This window comes from Helianthus annuus, chromosome 4 (genome assembly GCF_002127325.2).
Source record: "Helianthus annuus cultivar XRQ/B chromosome 4, HanXRQr2.0-SUNRISE, whole genome shotgun sequence".
NCBI classification, from domain to species: domain Eukaryota; kingdom Viridiplantae; phylum Streptophyta; class Magnoliopsida; order Asterales; family Asteraceae; genus Helianthus; species Helianthus annuus.
The window spans coordinates 165,316,630-165,336,313 of NC_035436.2; the positions used below are offsets into that span (position 1 = coordinate 165,316,630).

The 19,684-nt window shown below is 33.5% G+C and overlaps 1 protein-coding gene and 2 long non-coding RNA genes across 15 annotated transcripts; 2 read left to right on the forward strand and 1 right to left on the reverse strand.

Annotated features, from left to right (window-relative positions):
* Positions 1-1,460: 1,460 nt before the first annotated feature.
* LOC110933844 lies at positions 1,461-2,519 on the reverse strand. Its single transcript, XM_022177047.1, has one exon. The coding sequence runs from the start codon at positions 2,517-2,519 to the stop codon at positions 1,461-1,463; it is 1,059 nt and encodes a 352-aa protein (XP_022032739.1).
* An 8,397-nt stretch (positions 2,520-10,916) lies between these two features.
* Positions 10,917-16,226, forward strand: LOC110937168. Of its 12 annotated transcripts, none has more exons than XR_002590602.2 (15): positions 10,917-11,022; positions 11,170-11,242; positions 11,320-11,396; positions 11,541-11,673; positions 11,802-11,984; positions 12,165-12,219; positions 12,435-12,695; positions 12,898-13,288; positions 13,711-13,802; positions 14,036-14,465; positions 14,651-14,766; positions 14,863-14,935; positions 15,018-15,102; positions 15,836-15,868; positions 15,952-16,226. It is a non-coding gene; the product is annotated as an uncharacterized LOC110937168 (long non-coding RNA). The 12 variants fall into 12 exon arrangements; XR_002590604.2 differs by having other exon boundaries at positions 11,335-11,673; positions 12,898-13,061; positions 13,150-13,288; XR_002590605.2 differs by having other exon boundaries at positions 11,335-11,673; positions 12,898-13,053; positions 13,150-13,288.
* A 591-nt stretch (positions 16,227-16,817) lies between these two features.
* Positions 16,818-19,183, forward strand: LOC110937170. Of its 2 annotated transcripts, XR_002590609.2 has the most exons (5): positions 16,818-17,086; positions 17,176-17,224; positions 17,622-17,722; positions 18,161-18,231; positions 18,851-19,183. It is a non-coding gene; the product is annotated as an uncharacterized LOC110937170 (long non-coding RNA). The 2 variants fall into 2 exon arrangements; XR_002590610.2 differs by lacking the exon at positions 17,176-17,224 and having other exon boundaries at positions 16,819-17,086.
* The last annotated feature ends 501 nt before the right edge of the window (positions 19,184-19,684 follow it).

Here is a 19,684-nt window from a genome sequence, read left to right on the forward strand (position 1 = left end):
TACAAAAGAGTTATATCTTTAAAACCATGTGAATTACACATATTAAATAAATGTAATTTTGCATATTAAATACTAAAAACATAGTATCTTTAAAAAACACGTGTATAGTTGGGTTGAAAAATCTACCAAATAATAAAAACATTATATCCTTAAAAACACCGTGTATTACACGTGTTGAATAAATCTAATTTTACATACCAAATGATAAAAAGTTATATCTTTAAAAACTTCGTGTATTACACGGGTTATATAAATATAACTTTGTATAGTTAATAATAAAAAAAGTTATATTTTTCAAAACCCTGCATTTACACTTGTTGAATAAATATAATTTAGTATACCAAATGATAAAAAAATTTAATAAATTACGATAACATTTAATATTAATTTATTATTTATATATTTAATACAAGGTAAGTAGGAAAGAGAGGTATTTGTTTTAAAAATATATTAAATTTAGATTTGAGGATAATATTTTATTAAAGTATGATAAGATTTAATATTAATTTATTATTTATTTATTTAATATAAGATAAGTATAAATTTCAGGATACCTTCAATGAATGACATGTGTCCAAAAGTTGGGATAGATGTATAAAACGAAATAATCTATTTATGGTTGATGTACACAATGAAATTAAAAAACCTTACAAAATTTAAAGATTTGGTAATTATTATTTTAATATCTCATTGTATTATAGCTTCAAACTTTATGGATGTATAAATTAGGCATTATATTTTCATCAATTGTATACCAATTTTTGGTCTCCTGTTTTTTTTTTAACGGCCAACAAACTCAATCCTGAGTACTCTCGGGGCACCCACTGGACAAACGGAGTACTTCGAGAGTAACCCGAGTCCACCACCAATTCCGGGGAAAACCCGGTAACCCACCCGCCCGTAGGCACGACGGTAAAATTACCGGTAAAACCCGTTTGGCTCAAGGATCCAACCCAGGTTTCCCTGGGTCTCCTATCATTGCCCACCAATGCCTCGCTCTGCACCAAGTGAGAGTCGAACCTGGATCTCTCAAGAGAAATGCAAGCCCTCCACCACTTGATCTAGAGATCATTGGACTTTTGGTCTTCTGTTTTACTTCCTTAAACGAAGGTATTAGCCAAATACATCTTGTTTACTTACATTTTGAATGTATTGCATATTAATGCCTTGTGTATTAGATTGAATGTAATGAGAAATGTGATTTGAAATGTTTGTAGTGCATCAGTTTATAATATACCGTGTGAATAAAAAATTGGAATTTAGAAATGATATTGATAATAAAGGAAGGTATACAATTATATTATATACTAGTCTAAGTACCCGTGTGTTACACGGGTGGACCAACAATAATTAATATTAGTCAACACCATCTAAGTAAACATCTTAATTAAATAAACGTTGAACTATGAACATCTTTATCAACATTACACGTAATTGAAAACAAACAAAGAAGACAAAGTTCACAATTTGTTAAACACTTCCTTATAAACGACATTTGATGTTTTATCGGTAGGTTTGCCGTCCTTGTCTAATATAAGCAATTTGACTCTGTCTCTAGATTTTACCCTTGATAAAGCCACATACAACTGACCATGCGTAAAAACAGGTTGTCTCAAGTACAGACCAACCCTTGATAGCGACTGCCCTTGACTTTTGTTGATAGTCATCGCAAAACACACAGCTATCGGAAATTGCCTCCTTTGAAACGCAAAAGGAATCTTTTTGTCTGAAGGTATCAAATTAAGTCTCGGTATGTAGGTGCGAGTGCCAATATTTCCTCCAGATATGATTTCTGCTTCTATGACACGGTTGTATAATCTTTTTATCTGTAACCTCGTACCGTTGCATAAACCATTTTGTTGGTCAATGTTACGTAATAGCATTACTGGCACACCAACTTTAAGTACTAACATGTGATTAGGCAAACCTGATACTTTAAGACCATTCAACACATCTGGTGAGTATAGTTTTAGCTGTGTTGAATTAGGATTCTCAGTCTGACAAAGACTATCGGAGCTTGAATACTCTCTTTCTTCGCCTGGGAATAACGCCAACAACCTGTCATTTATCTCATGCACAACCTCGTTCTTAGGCGCAAGTATAGCCCTCTCGCTAAAGTAGTTATGGTTGTTGTAGTTATCTAAAATTGAAGGGGACACGAAATAAATTAAAGATGAAATGGGATCAGAGGTGTCCTTAATTAGAAGATCCGGTGGTATTTCAATTGATGCTTCCCCGTCATTAGGACAACCAACATTTCCCTCACCCAAATCCAAAAGCCACTTGGCAAAATTATTGATATCTTTAATATCAGATGTAGAGCGTCCAATGGTTAATCTCATGTTTTTTGTTAGCCTTAGCAACTTGCATTTACTCCACAAATATGACGAACATAGCGAGGCATTCACTATCTCTTGTCTTCCACCATTGGGGACAACAGGAAGAATTTGTCTAAAATCACCACCAAAAACAATAACCTTACCTCCAAATGATATTTCAGAACCTATGGAAGTGTCCATATTCAAAAAAACAGGTCCCAAACAGACAATACACGACCCTAACCGGTACAAACCCAAAACCGAACTGGTATGCGTTAAAAAAGTTCAACTCCAAACAGTTCGTTTCTAAATGGTTCGCGTTAAAACGCTTCGAGTCGAAATGGTACGGGTTGAAACCGTTTGGGTTTAAATGGTGCGGGATCGAAACGGTCGAAGATTCCATAAGATCAACATGAACTTGATAAAACCTTACAGATATTCGTATACATTGCCTAAAAACACAATAATTTTCATAGCAAAACACATTTATCTTAAACATGATCAGTTCAGAAGCTAAACATCCTCAAAAAATCATTTTTTCCTAAACAGCCCATAAGATCAATATCACAAACCTAAGCATTTGAAAATAGTAACATACTTTTTCATCCTTACATCCTTAACCACTTGTTAATCCAATTTCTTTCATGAACTTCTCCCATCCTCTCAGAGCATACCTCTTCTTAGTTCTTACCTTCAGATCGTTCCACTCGCATTTGTATTTTCGCAATTGATGCATCGAAAATCTTCACTTTGAGTTGCTCGACTTTATCCAATCAAGCCAAAGTAATAAACTTCTCTGGAAAATGATATAACAAAATTTAACAAAATATTTTAAAATTAATTAATGTATTTAAATATGTATTCAATATTTGAATTATAAATTAAAAATGAAGTTTAAAAGTAACATTACAAAGCTGTAGGACAAAAGTATGACTTCCAATTTCAACTACATGGTGCCCGGATTGATCTTTATCATCTTCAATATTTAATTTCAATAACCTCAACTTTGGAAATGATCTTCTATCATCTTCATTAACTGGCTTTTCTGGCTCACAAAGTTGTAGACCATCAGGATGTAGAAGTGACATGGTAAAAAGTAAAAAGATAGTCATCAACACTTCCAAACAAAAGAAAATGTCCAAAGGTTAGACAAAGATCTTTTCCTTTGGTCCATTCGTCCCTTAAGTAGTACAAATTCCCAAACTTCATAATCACCACAGACCACCAGGTCCATTCCAGAAACGTATGATTAGGGATAAGCATTTGGTACTTGGTACCGATACCGGATTTTTTCAGTATTGAAAATATTTATTGGTACCAATTTGGTACCTACTTTTTCCGTACCGGTACTTTCGGTTCGGTACAGTATTAATAAAATACCGATTTAATTATAAATGTATGCAAGTAAAATAATAAATGTATGCAAGTAAAAAAAATAAGTCATGAGAATAGAGGTCTTTGCGCGACTTAATTATAAATGTATGCAAGTAAAATAATAAACAGAAAAATAAAATAACTGAATCAAGCAACTTGTTTTTTAAATGTGTGATGCGCTTGGATGCGTTTTGATCCCAAAAGCCAATGCGCAATGCGTGACATGACCACCAGTTATTTTTAAAAGAAAGCCCCTTTGTGGTGTCATATGCGTGTAAAGGTCACCACTAAGTGCATCCAACATGTTTTAAAAAGCTTTCAAAACATGTCACCCAACACGACTACCAACTATTTCGCCGCCTCTACTGAACATACTACTTCGCCACCTCTACTAAACACTGGACATATATTCTAGAAACATACCTCGACTTCAAGGCAAGACCAGCAACTGCAATAATCAGTAATCACTCCAACTTCACTGATGGTTTAAGCGGGTACCTGAATTATTAGATAAAAAGTAAGTATCACACTTGTTTCATTAAGAACCGAATAGAACCACCTTTTAACTGCTGCTTAGCATCATGAAAAGCTTTTGCAAGTGATAAAATAATGATAACTAATTAACTAAATCATTTTATTCAAAAAACGTAAATTTTTTGAAATAATAGAATTTTGTCTGTAGCAGATTTGACACATTAAATATATATAAAATTTCTGCAGAAAAAGAATTTGAAGCCAAACCGACCCGTCTAACTCTTAACAAAAAAGATATCATCACCTAGCCTAACTAACCCACCCGTTTATCACCTCTAGTCAAGGTCAACTTGTTTAAAAAATCCATTCAATCTAGAAAACAAATAAAAATCTCAAATGCAGCTCTTAAACCATCAAATACACAACTTACAGAGTTTTATTCAATGAGAGCATGATCATCTGTAGGGATTCCCTCTATAAAGAAAGATCAGTTTGGGTGAGTCTATTTATTTAATAACTTTCTTTCTGAAACTGGTCAAACTAAAAACACGCAAAGAGTCACAAGTATCCTAATATTACAATTTCTCTAATCATATATAACACTTTATTTGTACATAACTAAATATATAAAATGGATAAAGTGTTTATCATTACAATTTGAAGTCCGTCTTGCCATCACATGAACGCTACCTGAACCAAGAAGTCCAACATTAGAGAGCTTTCAAAATAAATATTAAATAAAACATAAATATTAGTCCTAAAATGACCAAAGCATAACAACTTTAGGCTCAAATATATATTACACCGGATATTGTAATAGAATGAGTTTTGTAAGCATTGTTAAGAAGCACATTATATATTAAAAAATATATAGCAAGTCTTTTGAGCAGACCTAACCCAGCTTAAAGCAAAATCACTTGCTTTGACTTGTTACACCTGATATTAGTTCCAAACATCTTCAAAACCAAACTTTCATTAGACTAAATAAGTCATAAATTCCCTCGTAATTATGTAAATAGTTTTGACGACAAACCTCGGAAAGCTGAACAATAACATCAATTTGAAGAGGAATGTAAACATCGTGTACATTAGGAACTCTGAGCATCAACTGCTGAAACATAAATACCATGAAAAAAACGACACTTTGTCAGAACTTATATGACGAATGTTTATTAAAAGTAAATTAACTAAAATACTTTCCTTGTCCTCGAACTTAGTCTCGCATTGACCAACAAAGTAATTTCTTCCATAATTTCTTGGTCTTGTGCATTCAACAAACACAGCAGCAAGGCTGCCGCCTCTGTGTCCCAACCGTTGAAACCTACCAAAAATTCTACTAAAAGCCATCAAGTAAAACCCTTTCTAATCGATTACAAATCCATGTGGGCCCTTGTTTTTCCTTCGATTGATTGACCCAAATAAACAACCCACAAATTAAATGTTGGCCTCCAATTCTCATCTAGCAGAATGTAAGAGCCCTAAAAATTCAGTGGAAAATCAATACAAAATTCAGTGATTCATATGTTTACTTATGTTATTCAGTGGAAATCGATACAAAAATAGAGATTGATACAAAAACATATTAAAAAAAAAAAGCCCTAAAAATTTATACAACATCAGAATAAGTCAATATAAGAAAACCCTAAGAGCCCTAAAAATTGATACAAATCAGTGGAAATTGATACAAAATCAGAGATTGATACAAAAACATATTCAAAAAAAGCCCTAAAATTTGATACAGATTAAAGACCAGAGAAATATGCATACATATTAAAGAATCGTACCTTAAATAATGCTTGACAAATCGATTGACAACCAAATCGATGTGAAGAAACAGAGGATGATAATAAATCGATTAACAACCGAATCGATGTGAAGAAACGGCAAAATACGTATGGATTTATAGATCTAGGGTTTATGCAACCAATCATCATTAAACATGGAAACTCATTCATATTTTGGAAGATGATTATAGAGAAAGATGGAATTCGGATCTCTGGTAGAATTATTTGAGATAATATGTGAGAAGGATGGAAACTTTCATTATTTGAGATAAAATGAAAGCGAAAAGCAGGATGCCAAAACACGTACAATACATTGCCGCTCAAATGAATATTCATACATACAATCAGATGACACGTGGCAATAAAGTTTTTAAGAATAGGACAAATGGTATAAGTTTGTTTTGTTTTATTATAAGGTATAGATATTAACACAAAGTTACGAGGGTAAATTACATTTTTCGTCCTTTATGTTTGTATGAGATTGCAATGGATAGCCTTTAATTTCAATAATTACAGTCACAATCCTTTATTTAGAAAACTCATTACACTATACATCCTTTAGCACTAACCAAGTTAAAAATTTCAATTAAGTTTAGCATGTGCCTTGCACATGAGGGTAATTTAGTAATTTTACTAGTATAAAGGACCAAAAGGGTAATTTACCCTTAAACAAACAAACAATCACCACCACCAAATCCCACCCCCACCACCACTTTGACAGTCACAACCACCACCAAATCCCCGAAATCATTCACCACCACCGCCACGAAATCTCACAAATCCAACCACCATCACCATGTGACAGTAACCGAATGGCCTTCTCTTTATTCACATCCATTTCTGCACCTGAATATCATATATCAGACAATAAATAAATATCGTGTGATTCTCCCTTCAACCGAAACAACACTAAAACCAAAACAACAATATCAACACCAAAATCAAACCGCTTTTAGTTTGTTTTAATAATAAATAAACGATATAAAACCTGAAAAGAGCCTTCTCGGCACCGAGGATTTGAAGGGTAGAAGAAGGACATTTTGTAAGATTTGTAAGACTACCAGCATGAGATATTAAACGAGCACCGACAACTTCACCGATTAACGCAGCTAAATTAGGCGCAATGTCACCCATTTTAGTGGTGAGATAATCAAAAAGTTTCTTCCTGTACTCAGCAAGTTCCATCACACGTTGTGCAAACATCTTAACATTGATCAAATCAACTGGTGACAAATCTGACCTGAAAGAACATACATAAACATTATGAATTGCATAAAACACTAAAATAATATAAGCTATAGCATACCCATTGATGCTTTGGCAGCTTCTAGTACTTCCTTTGCTTTATCTTGGTCCCCAATTAACCAGAACCTTGAACATATCAAACACAAAACTCACAAAATCAACATTAATTAATCAATTTTCATCTATCAAATAAAAAAAAACATCAAAGTTTAAGCATGAAACACACCTACCTGTAAGCTAAAAGATGCTGATACAACCCTTGAACCACACCGGTTTGTTTTGCAAACCTTCAGCAGTGTTTTGTGATGATAAACTCGAATCAAATTTGATTCAAGAAACAAGGGTTTAGCATGGGATGAAGATATAACTTTGCCCTAATTTTCCAATTAACCTGGTGAAGTGTTCTATGTAGTGGGTGTGGAAGGGTTAAATGGGGTAGTTCCCGGCGGAGATAGGGTCGATGGTGGGGTGGAGGAGGGTGTGGACGGCGGCGCGGTGGTGGGTGTGGGTGGCACCGACGGTGAAGATGATAAAAGGATGAGTAACTGGTGGGGGTGGAGAAGAGGAGGTGACAGGATTTGGTGTGGGTGTGGACGTAGCTGGAGGTAGATGTTGCCGGCGGTGGTCGTGGCAGTGAGGCGGTGTGGATGGAGGTGCGACAGAAGAAGTAGGTGGTGGTGAAGTGGTCTCTGGGGAAGATGATTTATATGCAATTTTTTATTTATTAAACATTTAAATAAAAGTGTGAATTGACCTTATTACCCTTAAGTGCATAAATTTAATAAAATTTAACTAGGTTAGTGTTAAAGGACGTACAGTGTTACGAGTCTTGCAAATAAAGGATTGTGACTGTAATTATTGAAGTAAAAGGCTATCCATTGCAATCCAGTACAAACATAAAGGACGAAAAGTGTAATTTATCCAAGTTACGATGAACAGTACTTGAGATATTTCAGTATTGGTTTTTATTTAATAATATTTTCTCAATTATTCATTTAATTGTTTAGTAATAAGATAATTATATATTTATTCTTTTTATTATTAGCATTTTATTTAGCACTCGGTTTGATTTTTTTTTTTTTATAATAATTTACGTTAGGATTACTACGATAGCGACACGATATATGTTATCAAACAAAAAAAACATAAAAATTAATATATACCAGTACCAATGTTGTTCAGTTCGGTACGGTATGATAGCAATACGATCTTAGTTTATCGAAAGGAAAAACAATAAAAATAAATCCTGGTAATGATACAAATGGTGTTTAGTCGGTTTCAGTTTGAGTTGGTACGATAGCGGCACAATAGACGTTTTCCATAATGTTTATATGGCAACGTTGAAAAAAAATATTCATAGAATGCAAACCAATCAAACTGATAACATCTGAACAACATACAAATCAAATGATGTGTTGTGAGGGTTGATGCGTTGTATTGCAAGCAGCCGACGAAAGTTGGATTGTTGTTGTGTCCGATTCTATGTTTTGCCAATGTGGGGCTAGCCCACTTGGTAGAGGTATATGCCTCTTAAGGGAGATGTTCCTATAAATGTTAGAATTATTGGTGAATAGAGCAGACCAGATGTTGTCCTCAAAAAAAAAAAAATGAACAACATATTCGTTTTTATTGTTTTCGATCGTTGTAAGATTTTCTCTTTCGATTACTATAGCGAGTGTAGGTACCATAACGAACCGAATAGATACTAACCGAATTTTCACCGCAAAGCGCGGATGGAAAATCACTAGTTATACATATTAAAACATACTTATCATGAACAGTACCCAAACATTATTATAATATTATATTATATATACTTTTGATTATAAATTATTTTATTACTTAATTGATTTCATTAACTTTATAACATTTATGAATTATTATTATACATTATACATATTAAAACATACTTGTCATGAACAGTACCCAAACATTATTATAACATTAAATTATATACTTTTGATTATTAATTATTTTATTACTAAATTGATTTCATTAACTTTATAATATTTAGGAAATTTGATGAACAATAGTTCACCTAATTTAGGCCAAATCAAATTACGATTTTGTCCCCGTTTTAAAATTACGATTTTGTCATCAGTTTAAAATTATGTTTTTACCTCCAGTTCAAAATAAAATTATGCTTTTACCCCAGTTAAAAATTACAATTTTGTCCTCGGGTCAAAATTACGATTTTGCCCCATTTAAATTTACAGTTTCGACATTAGTTTTGTTTTTTTCCTCCCAGCTAAATTACCATTTTGCCCTCAATTTAAATTTACATTTTTCTCATCGTTTTTTGTTTGCTTTCCCAGTAAAATTACGATTTTGCCCCCAGTGTATAACTACAGACACAAGATTGGGGAATAGTGTCAGCAAGCTGCCTGGTACTCCCCATTGGCCCAACCAATTTACGATTTTATCCTCGCTATAAAATTACGATTTTACCATCAGTTCAAAATTACTTTTTTACCCCCAGTTCAAAATAAAATTATGCTTTTGCCCCCAACTAAAAATTAACATTTTGCCCTCGATTCAAGATTACGAGTTTGACCCGTTTAAATTTACAGTTTTGCCATTAGTTTTGTTTTCCCCACCCAGCCAAATTACAATTTTGCCCTCAATCTAAATTTACATTTTTGCCATCGTTTTCCTTTGCTTTCTCAGTCAAATTACGATTTTGACCCGGTATAAAATTACAGTCATGCCATCGCTTTAGTTTTTTTTTTTTTTTACAAAATTATAGTAATGCTTTGTTTTAATTGTTTTACTCGGTGTAATTTTTATTTTTCCCCCAGTTTAAAAGTATTGTTTTTCTATCGTTTTTGTTTTTCTTAAGCAAAAGTATGATAGTGTTTTAAATTCAATTGGTTGACTCAATGTAATTTTTTTTGAGATCGTGTTATGAGTAGTATGTACAAGTAATCAAAACACAGACGGACATGTTATGACAGAGAAATATTCGACTTAGTGCCCCGCATCGCGGGCGGGGCCAAATCTAGTTTTAATTACTAACAGTTGTATATTGGCTTATATTTGGTAAGCATATATATGCTAATGTCAAAAAGTCAAATAATTTGTAATGTATAATGTCTATATGATTTTATGTATTTAAACTGCATATTCATATCAATACATATTCGTATCAAAATAATATATGAGAATTAATAAAATATTCGTATTTATCAATAGAATACTTACCGTCAAAATTTCATATTTCAAGATATTAATTATTGATTTGATGTGGTGTAAGTTGTCATCATGACATTCTTTTTTCTTGAGACAATCAAAATAATAATGTTTATTGTCTTACACCATATAATAATTTTTTATTTTAACTACAATTGAAATCATAAGAACAATGTTGGTGAAATTCTTATTTAATCCGAATGTAACGGTTATAAAAATCGCAATTTAATGAAAATTCTACTTTCATTTGATAACCTACTTACAAAAAATGGAAATGATTTATCACTAAGTAACGACAACAATAAAAAGGAAATTGTCAATTTAAATTTCAAATTTGAATTAGAAGAAAATGGAAAGATGAAAACTATTGTGGATTAATCTATACAACCTAATAAAAGCCTTAATTAGGGGACACATGTCCACCTACTAGGGCCTCCATACCTCATTTTCCCGCCAAAATATTGTAAACTCTTCATTTCCCTGAGGTGAACCCGTACGCGGGATCCGAATCATTCAATCGGGTCGATAAGTTCATTCCATATATAAAGAACAACCCGCTCCTTTCATTCGCAAACTAGGGTTTCCAACATTGAGCGTCTTCTCCAAGCTTCCTCTCTCAATCTCAAACGTCTGATAAGGTAAATCAAATATGTTCTTTATAGATCCAACATAAATTTTGCAATATATATTGATGATTCTTCATGCTTGATTACTTATTTTGTGTAGATGCCATCTTTTCCATGATTTAGGGTTTTTTTTAAGCCTTTTTTTTACTGGATTCGTAGGTGAATGATTGAGGGCTCATTCTTTCCTTTTCAATGTCGCAACATATTTCGCTTCGATTTGTTCAAATCACAAGTACGGTTCTAAGATTAAGTAACAATCATTGTTTATTTTGTTAAGGTTTTTGTTGAATATAACTGTTTTGATTTTAGGGTTTTTTTATTCAGGTTCTAATGTGTTGTTTTGATATTGATGATATATACTGTAAATGTCTTGCTGATCATATCAGGTTCTAATGTTACTTTCATGCTATATCATCATTTTTCACATAATCACATTCAATTGTTATTCACCAGGTTCAAAATGTTGCTTGAATAGTGCATGTTTACTGTTTGATGAAATTCCTTTGAGAGACATTTGTTTTATTTATTAGGTTTTGTCAATCTTTCTTTGAGTTCATCATTTTTTATCACTTGATTGATGTTTATCGTGAATGTTGCGGCATAATATTGGTGACACATTTTGTTGCTGAGAATCTTATGCTGAAAAGGGGAGAAAACAAGGAGGTACCTTTGATGTTCAAACACTTTTGCTTTGAGTTTTTTTTTTAACAAGTTTGACTTATGGTTGCTAACATCTTTATATAATAATGTCAACTGAAATCAATATAATACATATTGGTGTGTCATTGCAGATTTCTATGGCATAGAGGCTTAATCGTAATAATGTCATTGAGATACTAGGATATTGTGTAGATGGTGGTTCGAGATTACTTGCTTACGAGTACGCTTGAAATGGAATGTTGTTCAATGTAAAACCATCTTTCATGGTCAAGTATATGTGTGTGAATGGGAACCATCCTTTGATGTACGCTCAGGTATATTTTCACTGTAGAACCATCTTTCGGTTAACAACTAATTTGTAAAAATGAGAGAAACCATTGTACCTGAATAGAATAAAAGAGACCTTTAGGATTTTTAATTTACAAAATTCATATGCTCTTTTATTTTTTCATGATCATAACTAACTGAGAATGTTTAATTATGAATTTATACAGAGCCCAACCAAATTTCAAGCATCTTAACATCATAATCTTACATATATATGATAAGGTAAGAGATCTAAACCGGCAGATTGGTTTGTTTTTAACTACAATTTCTAATACATTATTAAATTGTTAGCTTAGTTTGTTTTTCTCCTTTTTAGTAATTCTGGATGCTTTTTTTATGATGTCAAAGAAAAGCTAGCCTTTGCTTGAGAAGTGAACTCAAAAGTAAATTTTTTTTTAAAGTGTAATTGTTCTCACCATGTGTGTTCTAAACTACAGGCTTTAATCAAGAAATTGTTTCCTCTTGCAATGGTTGTTGGAGTTGTTATTCTATATTTTGGGTCACGAAGAAAATTTATTGATCGGTTTGTTTCATAGAATACCATTAAATTCAGTCATAAAACCGATGTTTTTGGGTTACAAGATTCAATATTCGGGGAGTAAACGCAGTCACTCTAATCTGGGTTGCATGCGCCTTCAAGATTAGAAGGTATCCCCTAATCGCGACCGGATTTACCCAAAACCTCACATTTGATGAAGGTATTCATGCTATATTATACCTTGCATAGATACTATTTGTTGAAATGCTTAAATGAGATGTCACAATTTTAATGTATGATGTTCAACCTTTTGTTATGGTTAGACGCTGAGAAATGTGGGGGCCATAGATACTATTTGTTGAAATGCTTAAATGAGATGTCACAATTTTAATGTATGATGTTCAACCTTTTGTTATGGTTAGACGCTGAGAAATGTGGGGGCAAAGCGGCCTAATTGACCCCACGAGGACAAGCCATTCATAGGGGTGCACCAAATGAGGCCAACGTCGCCATCTCATATGGCACAACCTGCGAATGAATCGAAATGGGAACGAGCGATTCCCGTGAACGTTGGGCCTGTACTGCAGTATCCTCCCTGTGCTGTTTCATACGACTATCAACCTGTTTCAAAATAATACAAAGATCCTAACGTGGGTTCCCCTTTGATTTCCCAGTGATCATGGATCTAAAACGGAACTAAAGGGTCTGGGATTTTGAGTGTGGTTAATGTTAGTGGCTGAGTGGCTTAAGCAAGTAGTACAAACTAAAGTCGTTGATTAGCAATATCGAACCTAATGCTTTAACTCCACCTCTGTAAGCATTATAACTCTATTCAATTCACACATAAAGTTGACCTTTAACTTGCGATTTATCATTTTCAATGCTGATTTTCTAAATGAACATTATCTTTTTAACTTATATGTTACAATAATACGATCTTCATTTTCCTAGATCTAAATGAACATTATCTTTTTAATTGCATATATCTTTGTTTAATTTAAAGATACACTTTAAAGGAGGATTCACGTAACCATCATATTTGTTAGTAACAGATGATGTTGGTTTGGTATCATAAGGACTTGGGGAATACTTTAACCCTCCTTAACTTCACCTAAAGCTGAAGGGTTTAATGCTCATATCCTTATCTGATTACTTTACAAACTATTTGTCTTTTTTATTGTGTAGAGTTTAGATGCAGCTTCACAAAAAAAATTTTGTTTTTTTTTTACCTATAGGAGAGGATTTTAGTGACTTGGCAGTGGAATATTGAGTTTGTCCATCCAAGAAGGAAGATGGCATGCTTGGTTGGGTGAGAAAGGGCCAGATGGTATGATTTTTTTTTTTTTTTTGTATTCTATGTGGTTGGATAACGGGTCAAGATGGGTCTTTTTTAGTGTCGGTCATGTCTGATTTTGGTTTACCCATCCAACATTTTTTTACCCATCATATTTATAATAATAATTTAGTTCTTTAAAAAATATTTAATAAACTGGTGGCACATTGCAAGTCTATAATGTGTGTCTGGTCTGTCCTTCATTGTTTTATGATGAATCATTGTAGGTGCCAGAGTTTTAGCAAGATGCATTTAACGCCCCATTAAACAAGAACGTATGGAGTGGAATGTCTGGAGTTAGTTTGACTTGAGCAGGGTTGGTTGGTAAGCTGGTGCAAGGGTCCAACCTTCTTTAGAGTCTTTAAGACTGGAGGGTATGGAGAGCCTCATCCCCAAGGGGATGGGCTGCCACATCACCGCCACGTAAGCGGGGCTTGAGGGGGATGGACCTAGGGGGTGGGGGATGAACCCCTTTATATATATGTATGTATGTATAGTTATATGTGAGAGAAGGAGGCACAACGAGTCCGGCTTGTGGGAGACGGATGGGACGAGCCGACCCTATGGGGGGCGGTGTGGGGGACCGGCGCCGGGCCAGGCCGGGCCTAAGCCGCCCCCATACCCTTTAGTCTAAGTGACCCACCATAGCTATACATGGTAATCATATATTCATAATATCTGTGTTTCTTCATTTAAATATATTTATGTAATTTGTAATCTTTAATATTCATCTTGAATTTATTTACTTTTTATAGGAAAATGTCAATTATAATTGAACCTGATCATAAGATATACGATAACAATTACCCGTTACGAATCTTACTAACAAGATGTTTATGCAGCCATTATGCACTTCTTTTGGGATGTGCATTGCATCTGGAAGTCTTCTGAGTTCAATAATGGACGACCTTTAGCTTCTTTTGCTAGAATCCTGAGCCTTGGAATTGGAGATATTATGGTACGGCTCCATTTATATGTTTATATATTTTGTATTTCTTAAAGATTTCATATGCAATGATGATGATGATGAGATCAATTATGTCATTTCCATAAGGATGACTTGAATGATTTATAGGAATCTATGGTTGGGCATGAGTATGGTGTTCTTCGGTGGAGTAAAGCAGGCAGTGAGTTTAACTTATTTCAGCTACAAAGTTAATATATTGAATAATTTTCGTCTAATTTTTTTTTTCAAAAAAAATGTTGAAGGCAAAACTACTAGAATAACGTTTTTCCAACCTGCTTGATCTGCCATGCTTCCACTTCTTGCTGCCACAGGACCGATTTCACTCAGGTATATTATCTCTGTATCTATTTGTATCTATCATCGGTAAAGGCGAAGCAAGGGACGGGTCGAGTTGTGAGCAGGTTGGGTAACGAGTCACAATGGAATGGTACTAAGAGATAAAAAATTAGTATAAGTGAAGGCTAGCTGGGCCGACTCAAAACAATTTTATCCATCTTTAATCATTTTCTATAATGATTAGTTCGTTAGGTATAAATAAAAACACTACACTAATAATAATCTGAAAATTTTGGAGATTGTATGCATTAATATAACACTTTGGGCATGTTTAGACATGTTTGGTTATGGGTGTTTTTGTTGGCAGGGGTTTGGAGATGTAGACGTGTGTTGATGTTTAGTAACAGTGATTTATTATAGTGGTTTTTTTGCCTGATTGATGTTTCGTGTAAAATTTTCGGGTTTAGGTCGGGTTGGACACACCAACCCGCGAACCCGTCCCACTTAGCACCCCTACTATAAGTTCATCCCTGTGGTTTGATAATTGGTATGCAGTTTATTGATTTTTCAGTTTTTCAATGTGTTCATTTGTGATGAGTTTCTTGGTAATTTTGAGGTTTAGATCTGTATCTTAGTGGTGTATTTTGAACCATAATTGTTCCTCACAATAGTTATTTGATAATAATGATTTACACTACTTTCCTTGTGTTGCTAGATATGTGTGGATATATATTGTATGTATGCTGTATTTTTGTATTAATGACGAATCGGTTGCTTTATTCAGGTGGGTCTTTTTAGAAGATCGCTTTCATTCAAGGTAAATTAGACCATGCAAACTCCTAAGACAAGGCATGAGATCTTAAATTTCTTTTATTTATTACTTTTCTATTCCGATAGTAGATTGTTGGTGGTACATGAGCTAGACAAAGTCGGAAGATATTTCGTTCAGTGACGATTGTTTTTTCAACTGGTCTACAAGGAATGCCAGGTTATTGGTTACGAAGCTCCAAAAAGCAAAATTATTAGATTAATAGGTTATTCATTGTTATTTCGCACAAGAGACACTTAATTTCAACGTTTATTTATGTTTTCATTATGATTATATCCATAGTACGTGGATTGTCTTATTTACTTTATGAACCTTTTGCATTCGATAACAATTTCTTTTAAAGATTTTCGATATGTTCGTTATAAACATGTAATGTTCTGTCAATACCTCAAAAACATATTATTTTGTTAAAACCGCGAAATTCGCGGGTATTAACACTAGTTACATATCAATCACATATCTATCATCTAAAAATATCAATGATTTAGTTTTCTTTTGATCATTAATTAATTAAAGAAAAATATCCATCACGGATATAATAAATTCGAATGGTTGAAGAACGGTAATGAGGTTATACGATAAAGTATAAATTAGAATTATAAATTTTTAACACTGAGTAAGTCATATGATGTAAAACATAAACGAAGTTGAATGTATAGCGACACCTATTCAATAGACAATGAAGTAATTTATTGGTGTAAACTAGATAAATAACATTTACCATTAAAAAATGCAAAATTTTGAAGTACGAGAGAATGAGAACCGCTATCAAGTATCTATTATCTATTATATATAATAAATGAAAAAAATTTGGGCCACGTGTCAGCGTGATATTGCACCTCAGATTGTTTTGGGCGGGAAAAATTTTGGGTAAAAGTTATATTCTTTATGCGTTGAGCGGGATCCGACTTTTAACCCGGTTATATAAACCTTCTAAAATACCCAAATTCTAATTTCATTCGATCAGATCTCATTCGTCACCCTCAAAACCCTAGCTGCGCATACACATCTTCTCCAATAAATCCACAGATCCAGCCGCTACAATCCTTTCTTTCGCTAATTCATATTCTGATTGTTATTTTATATATCTTAGATCGTTCTTTCCAATTTTTAACCACAAATCACTTCCTTTCTAAAAACCCTAGGTATTAGAAGCGTTTTCATTCTGATTGAATCATATACAATTCAGACAATACAATCAATCAGGTATGAAATCTCACTTTAATCACTCATTGATTTCATTTTTTTTCTTTAGCAAGGAATTAAACTTTTGATTTTGTTTTTATCATCACTAGATTCATAAAAGATAGGTTGGTTTTAGTCGATGCTAAATGGAGACGAGAGGTAACATACAATAAGTTTACCTCATTTTTTTTTGTGTTTTGGGCGTATGATTGTAGTTGTAGCCCAATTGAATTTTATCATGTGTATAATTGATCTACGGTAAATGGTGTGAGCTTGTGTTCTTAATTGTTGATTTAGGGTTCCTAATAGTTCTATCCATGTAGTTGATTTGGGTTATGGCTTTTGAAGTCTTCATTAAGGGTTCACGTGTGTTGTATTTTGGATATAATTCATAATTGCTTCATATGTTTGATTATTGTAAACATTTAAGTAAAGTGTTGTATGCAAGAATGGGCCATTCGGTAATGAATGTGATTTCGTTCTCCTTGAACAGTGGTTTGTTTGTCTGGTATGTTAGATGTGTGTTTATAATCATTTTGGTTATGTACTTATGTAGGTGTCCAAGATATAGACCATAAATATTTAACATAGAGTCGTGGAAAATGGAGACGGTAGCCTGTTTGGTGCGGTCGTGGTTCAGAATATGATGAGATTGTTGTGAGTCCCCTAATATATTGTAAATGTTTTTTTTTTCATGAAAAACTTTAAAGTTTTGTTGGTCTTCAATCCGGTCTTGCAGCTCACATTAACCTACGAGTAATTGAACTAAGGTCTGTGCTCCTTTGGTTGTGTCTCAATGGTCTATATCTTAACAACCGGGTACTACCCATAATGTTATTTTGGATCCATATAAAACATTTAGGTTGGAACAAGATTTTTCTCAATACCCTACCACCGCTTCCTTCGTACCTCAAAATTCTTCGTTGTCAGCTCTTTTTATGTTTATGATGTATATCATTACAGTTTCGATTGCAAAAGGAGCATCGATAGTCGCTAGGCGTTTTGAAGTCGATCAAATATACTCTTTTTACCTATGTCTATGATTTTGAAGGGGAATTGAAGAACTTTACTTTCTTTTATTTTCTTGAATTACAGGAGTTGGCCTTTTCAATGGGAAGAATCGGTTCCTTGGTGTCATGTTCAAGCACGACTTTATGCTGATTCAGGTTTGGGGCTATAATCTAATTAATTAGAAGTTATCAGTCTTGATCTGTGTTAGTTTTGGTAACTTGAATTGTGTTCGAACTCTAATATCGTTTAATTTGAAGTTAAAATTTATAGGTATTATCATTATTTATGAATTTATTTGTGTTTTTGAGCTTTAAACATGCTTTGATGATTGTTATATATTTTTGTCTATTTCGGAGGCTGGTAGTATAGATATGGAAGAACGTGCTCTGATCCGTAAGAGTTGTACTAATTTCAAACTGCATTTTTGTGTCATTTTTATTAATAGGATGTTTGTATGGTAAATACAGTTCACAATAGTTGAGTTAGCTCATAAATCCTTCTGTTGAGCGTATTCGTTTTTCAAAATATTGAGAGCTGAGATATGTTAGTGCCAAGGCCGGCTCAACCTATTTAGGGGCCTAAAGAGTACTCTAAAATCAAGGACCTTTTCAAAAAGCCCAATATTGGTCAGTGCAGTACGCCTAAAATGTAATATAATGTTCATTTTCTCTCTCTGAGTTGATCCCCTTCCTTTTATGAATACATCCCTTTAAAAAAATCCTTAGGTGTTCTTCGGTGTTTTTTAATGTAAGTGTTGTAAATTTTGAAGTGCAGTATACCCCTGCTATTGATACATGGAGCTTGCTAAGGAGAAGACCAATTGATACATATGGAGACAAAGTTGGGATACTTATGAAACTGAACTAAAAAATTGTGGTGGAGAAGGGAAAGAGGATACTTAAGAGATTCAAAGTGTTATTTATGTACTTTTGTTTATTGTAAATTAAATTTTCCTAGCCCGGGAAGTTCCCGTGTTTGAAAATCATGTTTTTGATGGGGGGTATTGTTGTATGTCAAGATAGTAGATAAATACAAAGCATGAGTGGAAGTCTTTTGCTTTTCATTGTCAGGGTGGCTTAATTTGTGAGATTTTGATTTCAGTTTTCATCTCTTGATCATCATATTTTAGTTTATAATAGTTCAAATTCTTAGTTTGTTCACACTTCTTAATATTGTTCATAGCAACTCCATGCCTCCATGGTGCATGCATATTAATCATAAATCTACTACTTCTAATAAAACAAAATAAACTTAGGCCACTTGTCATCCTCTTACACCCTTAATTGCCACCTGTCCTCCTTATAGCCTCTAATTTCACAAAATCCCGCTCAAACTAAAACCCTAAACCAAAACACGCGTAGATGGCTTCCTTCTCCTACAATCTTCTTTCATTATCGCAAAATAGGTAACTCTTTTTTTCCTTCTTTTAGTGTTCATCTCTTTCGTTACCATACACACTTTCCATAAATTTGAAATCATTTTTCTTTCCTTCTTAATTCCAATCAAAAACCCTAATCAAAGCTGATTTCACCATCAATCTTTCTGTTGGTTCTCTTCTGTTGTTTTCTTCAAACCCTAGAATTGATTGTTCTTTGTTGAGGCTTGATC

What these genes read in the sequence shown, in the direction of transcription:
- LOC110933844 (XM_022177047.1), bottom strand. Translation starts at nt 2,519, where the DNA reads ATGGACACTTCCATAGGTTCTGAAATATCATTTGGAGGTAAGGTTATT.